Consider the following 12,224-nt stretch of genomic DNA (forward strand, 5'->3'; position numbering starts at 1 on the left):
TGAGGGAGACTGGAGCTTTATTAAGGAAACAAAAAATACCAGTAAGACTAGAGAGGGGTGGTTAATGTTTCTGGAGGCAGCTGTGGAATTTCCTGTTTGCTCCCCTTCTCCTGCCTGCCGCAGATGAGGACACACGGGGAAGACTCGCTGGAGAGGCTTCTCGCACTTAATAAGGCCCCCCGTCGGGGTGCTTCTGGAGCCTGCCTCCCAGGGAGCAGGCTGAGGAGCTGGCGGGAGGGCCGGTGGGCGGCGGCGCGGACGCTGCTCCCTTGTGGCCGGCAGGGGGCAGCCTGCAGCCACTGCGCCTCTCCCGCCGCCAAGAGCCGCGGCCGGGGTAACAGAAACGCCGGCTGCGCTGAAGTTCTTGTTAAACAGCCCCGCGTCGGGGCTGTGGTCACAGTAAAGCAAGGCGATCTTCGCACACAGCAAGTGCGAGGCTCTGGGCCCTGACGCAGGGCTCCCAAGCTCCCGGAATCGGCGTTCTGGCTGCAGGCCTGGTCTAGAGTCGCAGCTTCTGTGAGAAGCAACACTGAGGCGGGCCCGCCCGCCCTGGGGCTGCCCGACCCTCCTCTCTGCTCTCAGCCCCAGTCCCTACTTCGGGATCCTCCCAGGAGGCTGTGCCGGCTGCTCACTCCTCCTGACCTGAGGGACCGTGTGTCTGGGCCTGGTGTTTCTAGACGGTCCCCCCTACAGTCACTTGTTCTAATTTCTAGCACCTTCCCTCTTCAGGATAGAGGCCCAGCCAGCCAGAGCACAGGCTTTCTCCCTTCACCCTTGAGCTCTCAGGTAACACCCCCCTGAAGGCACATGGACCAAGCTGCTCCCCATCCCGCCACCCGAAACGCCATCCCTGCCCCACCTCCCAGGTGACAGACTCCCTGGCGTGGCCATGCCCACGCTTGTCGGCTGGGCCTGACAGCTGCTGCTCTTGTTTTCTATTCATGAAAACTAAACCCTTCTCCCCGTTTCTGCCAGCAAAACAGGGCAGAGTCTGGGCTGTCACCCTGGCTTCTCCCCCTCCCTTTAAAGGAAGCCCACATTTTCCTGCGAGCCGAACTCCTCTGAAGAGTATGGCAGACCTTTGGAATCGTGTCAGGACGAGACTGAAAGTCAAGGCAAGTGTGAATTCAGCACCAGCAGGCCTGGTGACCCTCCTGTGCCTCTGGAGTGGGCTGTCCTGGGACAGGCTGACCGGGAACAAGTCCCCGCCCAGGGCTTATCGCTCTGAGTCGGAGAAGGAAGAGGGCTTAGTCCATCTCCACACCAGCATGTCCTCTCCTGCAACGCGGTGGGACTCCGTCTGGATCCGGGATTCGTTGGAGGCCAGGAACTCCACAGCTCGGTCCCAGACGCGCTTCATGCGCCTCCTGCAATGAGAGGGACGGGGCTCTGCCTGGCACTGCTGAGGTGAGCCGGCCTGTGGATGCCCCTCCTACAAAGGGGACACATTTCCAGGCTCTGGCATGGAATTTATGTAAGAGAGGAAAAGCTGGCAGGTACTAACATGACAACTGCAGAGGAGAAAAACGTCTTGGGCCATAGAGAAATGATTCCTCAACCTTCACTGATCCAAACACATTCAATTAAAGGGAGCTAAAGGGCCGAGGTGTCTGGAGCACCCCCAGGTCTCCAGGTGTGCAGGGCTGTGCTAGGCTAGCTGACTCTTGCTGGGACCTGTTGCCTGCGCAGCCCTTGCCAAGCCAGTTCCAGTACCCCGCCAACTGCATCTTAATGCTGCTCTGGGTGGGCTCATTGAAGAGTGAGCACTGGGCTGTTTCATCTAAGCTCCACAGCACTCCAGGGGATGGGATGAGCTAAGCATCAGACGGGGGAGGCCAAGAAGCTGGAGCTGCTCTAGGGAACCAGAGCCACAACGGAGGGCCCCTTCAGTGGCCAGAGTCCCTTCTCTGCTGGGTCTCTAGGGCCTTGCACCCCCCTGGACAGCCTTCCCCTCATCTCTTCTTCCCCCCTTCCAGACTGGACAAGAAGGTTCCAAAGCCATGGGGGAGGGTCACTTTGATCTTTTCCCTTTGTGAAGCATGGTATTGCACAGCCCCCAGCCTTTTCTCATCACTGCAGACCACCTCCCCATGACACCACGCGTGGAAAGACAGTGACTGTGAGTGTGTACGCATGGGAGCAGAAGGGGAGGACAAACGGAGGTGGCCAGTGAGTCAGGAGGCGGAGGGGGGCGGCTAGGGCTTCCCCAGGGGTCAGGACCTGCCACCAACCAAACCCCATGGGCCTATTCAGCAGCCCCAACTTGGCTGGTCTGGCCGAGGCCACGCATTCCCTGGGGACTGAGCTCCAAGGTGCTGGGTCCCTGAGCAGGAAGCGGCCAGTGTTGAGTGGGCAGTGCCTCACTCCAGCCCCTCCTTCCCAGGCCAGTTCTTCTCATCTCCCTCAGTCTTTCCCAAGCAGGCCCTCATCTACAGGGCAGACCTGACTGGCTAGCCAATGTCTCCTGACGTGGGGAGCTTGGCCTGGACTGACTGGGTGGCTTGGGAGGTAAGTCAAGAGAGCAAACAGGGCATGGGCGTCTGGGGTTCACATGGCTCTGACCCTGAGGGCCGGCTGAGTGGCAGCAGCTCTGGGTATCTATGCTAATGCACGAAGGCTTGGGTGGTAGCTCCGGCTGCAGGCAAGCTGCAGTGCCGTCTCATGCTCTTATTTAAGCGAATATGTGTGTGGAATATCATTTAAGCCCAAGGCATAATGGCTACCCTTGGATGATGCCCACGTGCTAGGCACTGACTTTTTTTTTTTTTTTTTTTTTTTTTGAGATGGAGTCTCACTGTGTCACCCAGGCTGGAGTGCAGTGGTGTGATCTCAGCTCACTGCAACTTCCGCCTCCTGGGTTCAAGTGATTCTCCTGACTCAGCCTCCTGAGTAGCTGGGACTACAGGTGACCGCCACCATGCCCGGCTAATTTTTGTATTTTTAGTAGAGACGGGGTTTCACCACATTGGCCAGGCTGGTCTCAAACTCCTGACCTTGTGATCTGCCCGCCTTGGTCTCCCTTTTTTTTTTTTTTTTTTTGAGACAGGGTCTTGCTCTGTCACCCGGGCTGGTGTGCAATGGCGTGATCTCGGCTTACTGCAACCTCCACCTCTTGGGTTCAAGTGATTCTCATGCCTCAGCCTCCCGAGTAGCTGGGATTACAGGTGCATGCCACCATGCCTGGCTAATTTTTGTATTTTTAGTAAAGATGGGGGTTTCACTATGTTGCCCAGGCTGGTCTCGAACTCCTGACCTGAGGTGGCCCACCCACCTTGGCCTCCCAAAGTACTGGGATTACAGGCATGAGCCACCGTGCCTGGCTACTAGGCAGTGACTTAATGAACTTTGAGGCCACCACCCTGATACCAACCCCCCTTCCCTTAGGGTTTGTCACTACCTAATATCACATCTTTTCCTTATGCATCTTGTCATCTGTCTCCTTCCTGAGAACAAATGCTCCAGCTGGACAGGGATTTTTGTTTCTTCCACTTCCTGCTGTCTCCCTGTGACCCAGTAGAGTGTATGGCATGTAGTAGGTGCTCAATAAACATTTGTGGAGGAACTGAATGAATGAATGAATGAATGAATGATAGTCTCTTCGTCACAGCCCTGTGCAAAGCAGCAGGATCACCTGCATTTTAGGATAAGGAAACTGTGGCACAGGTTGACTGAGATGCTCATTGTCACGATACTCCTGCCAGGGCCAGGAATTGGGTAGGAGTTTGAGTACCCCAAGTCACCCTCCCTGGGAGGTAGAGGGCCTCACGCTGAAACCAACAGCAAGCGCTCCTCAGAGCAAGCACAGCCCATGCTGCTGTGAGTCTGCTCACCCTAAACTTCCTGCCTGCCACCTTTCCAGGGGTGAGGTGAGCATGACAGGCACCAAGCACCTTCATGTTTAAGATGGACCTTTTTTTATTTTTTTAAGAGATAGGGTCTTGCTCTGTTGTCCAGGCTGATGTGCAGTGGCATAGTTATAGCTCACCGTCGCCTCGACCTCCTGGGCTCGAGTGATCCTCCTGCCTCAGCCTCCTGAGTAGCTGGGACTACAGGCATGTGTCACCATGCCCACTAATATTTATTTTTTGTAGAGATGGGGTTTTGCTATGTTGTCCAGGCTGGTCTTGAACTCATGGGCTCAAGCAATCCTCCCACTTTGGCCTCCCAAAATGCTGGGATTACAGGTGTGAGCCACTGTGCCTGACTTAAAGTGGACTGCTAACGGCTCTATTTTTCTGATTCCTCTTGGGTTGCAGATAGGGATGATGTTGACAGTAGAGCCTGGTGGCGGGAGCACAGAAATGCCACTAGCCATGGGACTCTTGAGCACATTCCTCTACTTCCCTGTGCCTCAGTTACCTTATATGTAAAATGGGGCCACTTCTGTTGTGTGCGTGAGCCATGGTGAGGACCAAGTGAGTGAGTTTGCATCTGTGGAGAGCTCCAAGTAGTGCCCGGCTCCCAGCGAGCACTCAGCAAGGGTGAGCTCTCAGCATCACCCAGCAGATGACAGCATCTGGCCAGAAACCACAGCAAGTGTCTGCTGGGGAGGGACCACAACCAGAGCCAACACTGGGGGGGCCCTGCTGGCTGTCTCCTGGGACTCTGCCCTCCCCCACCCTGGTTCTGTCAGGACCCCAGTGTACAACTCCAGCAGTCACAGCCCATGTGGAAGGTGCCCTGCAGCTGCACATGACAGTGGCCCTGCCACCCCTTCCCATGAAGCTATGTGCCCTGGAAGCTGACCCCATTCATGTTGTGAAACTTTGCTTTCAATTACATGTATATGCATGAGTGTACGCATGCGTGTGTGGGAACTGGACCATGATGTTGCAGGTAACAGGTGTTTTTGACTGCAGGTCATGGTTTAAAAAGTTTGAAAAACAATTTCCTCCTCCTTGCCAGTGACTGATTCATAAACAGACATGTAAGAGATTCTGGTCAATAAAGCCTCAAGGAGTGTGTCACTGGAGGCTACTGGGAACATGTTCTCTTGCTTATAAGACAACAATAGGCCTACTTTTCCCCTGCTGGCTGTGACAAGGCAGACAGTGCCCCAGCTGCTGTTGGCCACCATCTGCAACCATGAGGGACCCCAGTCTGTTGATAACATCCATGGAGGAGTGTGGGACCACGAGAATCACAAGAGCAATGGAACCGGAGACCTGACTGTTCTGTGCCTGGAGCCCATGCAGCTCTGAACTTCCACTTACAGAGACTGAGGAGATCCTTCACTACTTGTGCCCTGGGGGAGGGAGCTGCTATTACTTGGAGCCCAAGGCCTCCTAACTGGTATCACCACTGCCAGTGTTCTCTCTACAGAGGTGTGGGATTGTGCTTTCATATGTCTTTTCTAGCTCATCCTGCCATAAAGAGCCGAGCATGCTGGGGAGCAGCAGGAGTGGGAGCAGAGCCACTCTTGGCCCTGGGGTCTGCACTGCCCTCAGCTGACATCTGATGCAAGGCTCCGGGTTTCCTTCTGGGGAGCTCAGTGGGGTCGGACCCCATCTTACCTCACACCCAGCGCCCCAGCCAGGGACTCACCGGCTCTGTGGAGGGATCAAGCTGTCGCGCACGTGCAGGATGCCTACATATGGATAGCGCTCCATGTCCTGCTCCCAGTCCACATAATGGTCCTGGACCACGTCTGCAGGAGAGAGCACACCATTTAGGGCAAGGACCCTCTGGCTGGTGTCGGCAACCCTTTATTCACCAGGGGGCCACGCACCTATAATCTTCTTCACCATCTCATACATGGCTTGTTCCTCCTCTTCTAACTTTCGCCACCGATATTTTAGGAGAATTAGGAGCCCCCACAAAAAAGCCAAGCCTGTGAGGGAACAAAACACTGTTAATCCCTCACACTTCATTTGGCAGTGGGTCTCACCATGGACAAGATGCTGTGATGGATGCTGTGGGGGATCCGCCACATGGGTTTGGGTACCTACTATGTGTCAGGCTCAGGGCCAGCATGCGAGAAACAAAAGATACAGAAATGCAGAGGGACGACAGATTATTAAGTGATCATCTTCCTCCCACCGGCTGTCACCATAGCGGCATCCCCAGCCGTCCAGCTCTCGGCTCCTCCCAACCTCATTCTGGGGCTTTCATCTCCTCCCTTGTGAACCAGAACACAGTGTTTCATACATATATACATGCCAGGGCCCTTTGTATTCCGAGATGCTGCTGCCGATAATGATTTCTGTGCCTGATGGCACGGGGGAGGGAGCTGTGTGCACACTGAGGCGGTCTGTGATTTGTAGCTCCAACTATCTCTGGAAAGCCGTGGTTTCTGTGACTTGGCCTTTCGCCTTCAGAGATGCCCTGAGGTCTCTGCTCAAAGGCGGCCCCCGATGTCAGGGGATAAGACTGGTGCCCTCCTTTCAGTGCAGCACCCTGAGTCCTTCTTGCTTTCATCAGGTATCTGTAGCTCTCCAGGAGATATTTATATTTTTCAGGGAGTAAAAGTAGGCCAAGCCCCTGCTGTGCCTCCTGCTCGAAGCTGGTCCACACTGGGATCCCTGCAGAGCCCAGAAGGGGTGGGGCCCAGCTCCTGCTCAGGCCAGGCTCCCGCTCAGGAAATCTGACAGTCCCCTGCCCTGAATCAAGGACATTTTCTAGTTATCCTCACGGATTCCTGCCACCAATCTCCAAAGGTAAATACAACCCAGGGCAGAGGCTGACTTGTTCATCTCCTCTGTTTTATGAGACAGACCTCAGGTTCACTAGACAGAAATGAACCCTCCGGGCCTGGAATTTCTATAGCTCATCATTCATGCCTAGGAGTATGCTTGACTGCACAGAAGGGGAGGGAAGGCGGCCGAGGACTTACACCAGAAGAAGATGAGCACATTGGTGACAGCAGTGAGCAGGGCCCGGCTCAGGCGGCAGCCAACACCCATGCGGGGGTGGGCAGATTCCAGGCAGACCACCTTGTCCACGGTCGTCACCAATTCAGACTGGTCTTCTCCTTTCAACCTGAAAGAGGACACAGGGCTCTAAACATGTTGGAAAGCTCCAAGGAGAGGCAGTGCAAGCCCCACTTCAAACAGGAGGAAGCGAAGGAAAGTGGGGACGCAAGGCCTCTACTTGCTTATAGAATAGGCTTGGTATCCTGGCTGCATTCTTTCCAGAAATTTCCCACATTGGCTACTTAGAATGAATAAAGCTTTAAAGACGGCAGCAGGCTTGAACCCCTACCGCTAAAGCGACGTCCCCCTCTGTCAGGTCTTTGACAGCCTCTCTCAGCGTGTAGGAGATTAAACTGTAAATTGGATTCCCACCTCCCAGCATAGAGAAATGGAAATGTTTACTGAATCACTAGCTTTGCAATTGCATGGCAAGAACTGAAAGACAGAATCTGGGAGGTTGCACTTTTCCTCGGTGACGAGGAGGCACATAAGCTGTTTAAGCGTAAAGATCATGGGGCATCCATGAGGCTCATGGGGAATCCGTGACGCTCATGGGGAATGAAAACCACCAGGCTCTCCGAGGCCAGACCCCAGCCACCGCGCCTCCACCATGGTCTCTGGCCAGGAGGTGTCAGGACCTGCAGAGGTGGGGACACCAGAGCCTTCTTCCAGCTAGGTGACCCAGGGCGAGAATGTCATGCTCTTAAGGCTGCATGCTGGAATGGCTGGCATCCCAAGTGTCCTGATTTCTCAGGACCCACTTTCAATATGGTCATCCTGAGCGGCTCTGCCACCCTCCAGGCTGCCTTCCCCAACATGAAAAGGTGAGTGTCATCATTCTTCTGTGTTAGCAGCTTCAGTGAGCGCTGCTGCTGAGGATAAAATCCGTATTCTCCTCCGCCTTTTCTAACACAGGAAAATTGCTCAGCTACTCAGGGCAGCTTTTTTTTTTTTTTTTTTTAAGCCAACAAATTTTAATCGTGCCATGCATCCAGTTATCCACCTTGAGGTGGAACTGCCCGAGGGGCTTCTGCTGGATGCAGTGCTGATGGAATTAGTAATTTGGGTGGATTAGAGAGGAAAAGAACAAAACTCTAGAGGACGTTTTAATATCAAGAGCTATAACCTGAACAGAGACCCCCACAAACACCGAGAGTGGGAAGTGGGGAAGTGATGCTGCTCTGCCAGCAAGGGACAGGTCTCTCGAGGCTGCCTGGCTGTTGGCTGACACGCCCCTCCCCGTGGGCTGAGCCGCCAGATACAGCCTTTCAGCCTCATGAAAGGGTTTGCTACCTTTTCTAACAGTGCTCACCAGTGATAAAAATGAGGCAGAAACTGCCTGGTCAGAATAAAATCCAGTATTTCCTTATGCGATTTCCATAGTAAGTAAAACCAACATACAGAAAGAATAATTTCATCTACAAATAAAAACTAGCTCCCGAGGAGGGGAAGTGCAGAAAAATGCCTTCCCCAACAAACCATGTGGTGTTGTTGATGAATGAGAAAGGCACAGACTGAGTTACCTGAGACAGGATTTAGCTGGAACACCAGGCTAACATCCTAACACCTGGATTTTGTGTCTCATCTTGAAGCTGCTCCTTACACTGCATTCCAAATGCTTCTTGCTTTTGTTGCCCCACTTCCATCCTAACCCACATGATTCTGCTGGGAGACCCAGCCTCCAGCTTCAGACCTGAGACAGCTCTGTTGGAGCACGGGTGTTAGCTGACGAGCGAGGACAGTGGTTGCAGGCACCCATGCTGCGTCGCCACCCTGCCCACACTCACCAGATGCCCACGTCCTTGTTACTGCTCAGTATCCAGGTCAGTGCGGCTTCAAACTTGGTGGAGGAGCTGCTGGTCACATTCTGTGGGAGGGCGCGGGAGAACGTTAGTTCGGCGTCTGGGCGGAGCAGCTGGAACATTATTCTGCTGCTGGATTAAGGAAGCCCTCTCCCGTGTCCTCCACAGCCCCAAAACCCTGTTCTGCTAAAAGCACAGCAAACTGGCAGGAAGGAAATCGGGGGTTGATGAAAGCCAAGGAAGAGGCTATAACCAGAGGAGGTGATGCGGAAGCACAAGCAGGAAAACAGTGCGGGTCTGAGGCGGCCAAAAGAATATGATTCTCTCGAGGATGGAAGCATCAGGCCAGAGAGCTGGCAGCTCATCTTAGGGTAAAGCGAATAACAGCATTGTGGCTGGGGGTGGGTGAGCCCAGTGGCCGGTGCAAGTGGTCTGGCCTCAGGCAAGTCCCTGACCCTCTCCAGGCCTCAGTTTCTTCATCTGTGAAATGCAAATGGAACCAGATGACCCCTAAGTTCCTGGACAGGCAGGCGACCTGGAATACCAGCTCCATAGTTCTATAATCTACCATCCTGAGGCCACACAGGAAATCAGACGGCCCCTGGGCAGTCTGAATGTTAATCATACGGGGGAGAAGGGACAGCATGTTTCTCCTGAAAGCCGAAGGCAAGACGAGCAAAGTGAACCAAGGGAGAAGCAGGTAACAGGCACACCTACAGTGCAGCAGTCAGGAGTGAGCCGCCCCACTGCACATGGTGGCCTGGCTCTGGGGCAGTCACTACCATGGCTGCCTTAACTGAAGGTAGTCTAGCACAAAAAGCCATAAACCAAACCCTAACTTAAGGTAGCCTAGTACAAAAGCCACAAAGCAAACAAAAAACAAAAACCCCAACAGGGCTTGAAAGACCAATAGGAAAGCACCAGGCCCTCCCAGGAATGGATAAGCACTGAAGCCTACTTACGGCTATATATTCTTGGGCTTCCATAACAGGAATGCATTTGCTTTTTAGATTCTCTGGATTTCCACACTCAAAATTACCTAGGAGAAAAAAACCACACATGCTCAAACACAAAGGAAAAATCACCCTGAAACAGACTAAAAAATGCAGCAAGAATCAAGCCATCAGCTCTAATAAGGAGCATGTTGCCCAGTGGCTCCTGGCTTCTGTGGGGCATCTTCACTCTGCACAAAGATCAAAAGCCACTTAGCTTGGATCGATTCCAGATCATTAAAACCTGACCTGCAAAGCAGTGTGGCGATTTGTATTAAATGACTAAAAAGCTGCCCAATAGCAAGGTCTCTTTGCAATTGATCCCTAAAAGGATCAGACAGATAGCTTCGGAAGGTACCGGAATGGCACTATAAATAAACACAGCCTGAGAAAAAAGAAAGGCAGGGAGGCCATGGGCACCACGGGGATTCTGACTCATGACACAGGCAGGCGACCTGGAATGCCAGGTCTATTGTCTTGAGGGGCCCCTTGGAGGAAGAGGATGTCTGTGTGCTGGGCAGTGGGGCCTCAGCACAGCACGCCAAGGGGCAGCTCCCCCGAGTGGCTTTGGAGGCCTGCTCCCATAGGATGGAGCTGGCAGCCTCCCACTTAGTCCTGCCCAACCTCCCCGGTCCAGCCCAGGGGCCATCTCCCCTGGGAAGCCCTCAGCCCCTGGGGGCCTTTTGTTTAATGAAATGGCCCCAGATTTGGTGACCTGCCATAGCCCTTGGTCCTCGCTCCTGTGCTGTGGTTTGCCTGACTCCCCGAGAGCAGGGAGGGTGCAGGGCCAGGCACGCATACGCTATTTAACACGTGTGCGTGGCCTGACTGCCCTGACCCAGCACAGCCTGGGGGACTTCGGGTGGCCAGTGAGTGTGTTTCTGCGTGCTGGGGAAGGGAGCAGCTGAAGGTCATATTTTAAAACTTTGAAACTGAACTGAAGCCTGTCCCCTTCCCCTAACACAGCCAGATCCTCCTACTTCAAAGTTGATCTTGACCCCAGGGGTCCCCTGAGAGACAGGTGGCTTCTAGCATCCTCCTTTTCCCACTAGGACTCTTCCTGCCCTTGCCAGGCCTGCCTGGACCACGTAGATAGCCTCTCGATTCGGTTCCTCCTCTCCCTTTCCCAATCCAGTTGTTTTGTCAATAACACTTGAAAATGATTCTGCTTAACTGCGCTACTCAAGCTGCTGCCGCATTCGCCTTCCTGGCACCTGGCTCTCAGCATGATACTCCCTTGCTCAAAGCCTCTCTGGCCCTCACTGCCTGCCAGATCAAGCTCTGGTGGCCTGGCATCCAAGGCCATCTATGGTAGGGCCCAACCAACACTTCCAAACTTCATTCCCTCATCTTCCCCTTCCTCCATGAAGGTGCTGCTTCCCACCCAAGATGTAATTTCCTGCCGCTTTGCCTTGTCCTTCCCCACATACATGTAACCAGTCTTACCTGGGCTTCAGGGCCTGGCACAGATGCTACCTCCTGTGACGCTCTCCTGACTGCTCCAGCTAAAAGGCATTGTGCCTCCCAGAACTTCTGGCCTCTTGGTTCTTGTCTAATCACATTTTATATCACCCAGTGGTCAGGGAGGTAGGTGGCCTGTCTCTTCTAGTAGACCCCAAGCAGGGGTTGGGCCCTGCAGGCAGGACCTGGAGCTGAGTCATCTCACTGCAAGGGCCTGCACAGTGCCCAGCCCACAGCGGATCCCTAACAGGAGAGGCCTGGAAGGGGTTGAGGACTACTAGGGAGCCTCTGTGAGGCACACTCCTGTCTCAATGAGATATGTACCTTCAAGGCGGCCCCCCAGGCTTGTCGGAGGGCAACAGGTGCCAGGGCCCTTGAGGGCACAAGGCAAGACCACATATGGAGGGTAGGATGAAGGAGAAATATCTACTAGGACCCAATTTCGAGCAGTGCTTCTCAACTTTAGGGTGCACTCAAATCCCCTGGGGATCTTAAGATACAGACTCTGATTCACTGGGTTTGGCATGAGACCTGAGATTCTGAATTTCTAGTGAGCTCCCACGTGATGCAGATGCTATGGGTCCTTGGACCACAATTGAGACACAAAGGTTTGGAACACTCTCTTAGGTCAGAATTGACATCCCAAGCACCTGGGCCGTACAGAGGAATTCCTATGATGCTGTGAGCAGGAGCCCCAGTACCTGTTTCTCCTCCAAGTGCTCATGGATGCCTCCCCTACCATCTCATCTCTCACTTTCAAGAGGGAGGAGGCAGAAGAGCTGATGCTCATGAGATTGACCCTGAGGACTGAGGGCCCAGGAGAAGTCCACCTGACCCTAATTTCCCAGTGAAACCTTAGACAAGGGTTGACCTCACAATCCTAAGACCTGTCCTCTGACCCCACAGGTAAGAGGCGCCTCTTGAATATCCCTTAAGATAGAACTGCTCTGTCTGGTTCTTGTGTCCAGCGCATTTAACACAAGGCGCACATGCTGATATTCACCTATGTCAACTGCAAGTGATTTTGAGAGCCTCCTGGATGCCAGGCGTCGGGCAGG

The 12,224-nt window shown here is 53.8% G+C and overlaps 1 protein-coding gene across 1 annotated transcript in view; it reads right to left on the bottom strand.

Moving 5' to 3' along the window:
- Positions 1–12,224, bottom strand: part of LEMD2 (LEM domain nuclear envelope protein 2) — a 23,853-nt gene continuing 11,629 nt past the window's right edge. Inside the window, exons 4-9 of the mRNA XM_024929181.4 lie at positions 9,676–9,752; positions 8,699–8,778; positions 6,833–6,978; positions 5,729–5,830; positions 5,545–5,647; positions 1–1,367 (exon numbers count right to left, since the gene is read on the bottom strand). Of these exons, the coding sequence (XP_024784949.4) occupies positions 1,217–1,367; positions 5,545–5,647; positions 5,729–5,830; positions 6,833–6,978; positions 8,699–8,778; positions 9,676–9,752 (659 nt within the window). The 3' untranslated portion in view covers positions 1–1,216. The remainder of the gene's footprint in view (positions 1,368–5,544; positions 5,648–5,728; positions 5,831–6,832; positions 6,979–8,698; positions 8,779–9,675; positions 9,753–12,224) is intronic.

This window comes from Pan paniscus, chromosome 5, assembly GCF_029289425.2.
Source record: "Pan paniscus chromosome 5, NHGRI_mPanPan1-v2.0_pri, whole genome shotgun sequence".
In the NCBI taxonomy this organism is placed as follows: domain Eukaryota; kingdom Metazoa; phylum Chordata; class Mammalia; order Primates; family Hominidae; genus Pan; species Pan paniscus.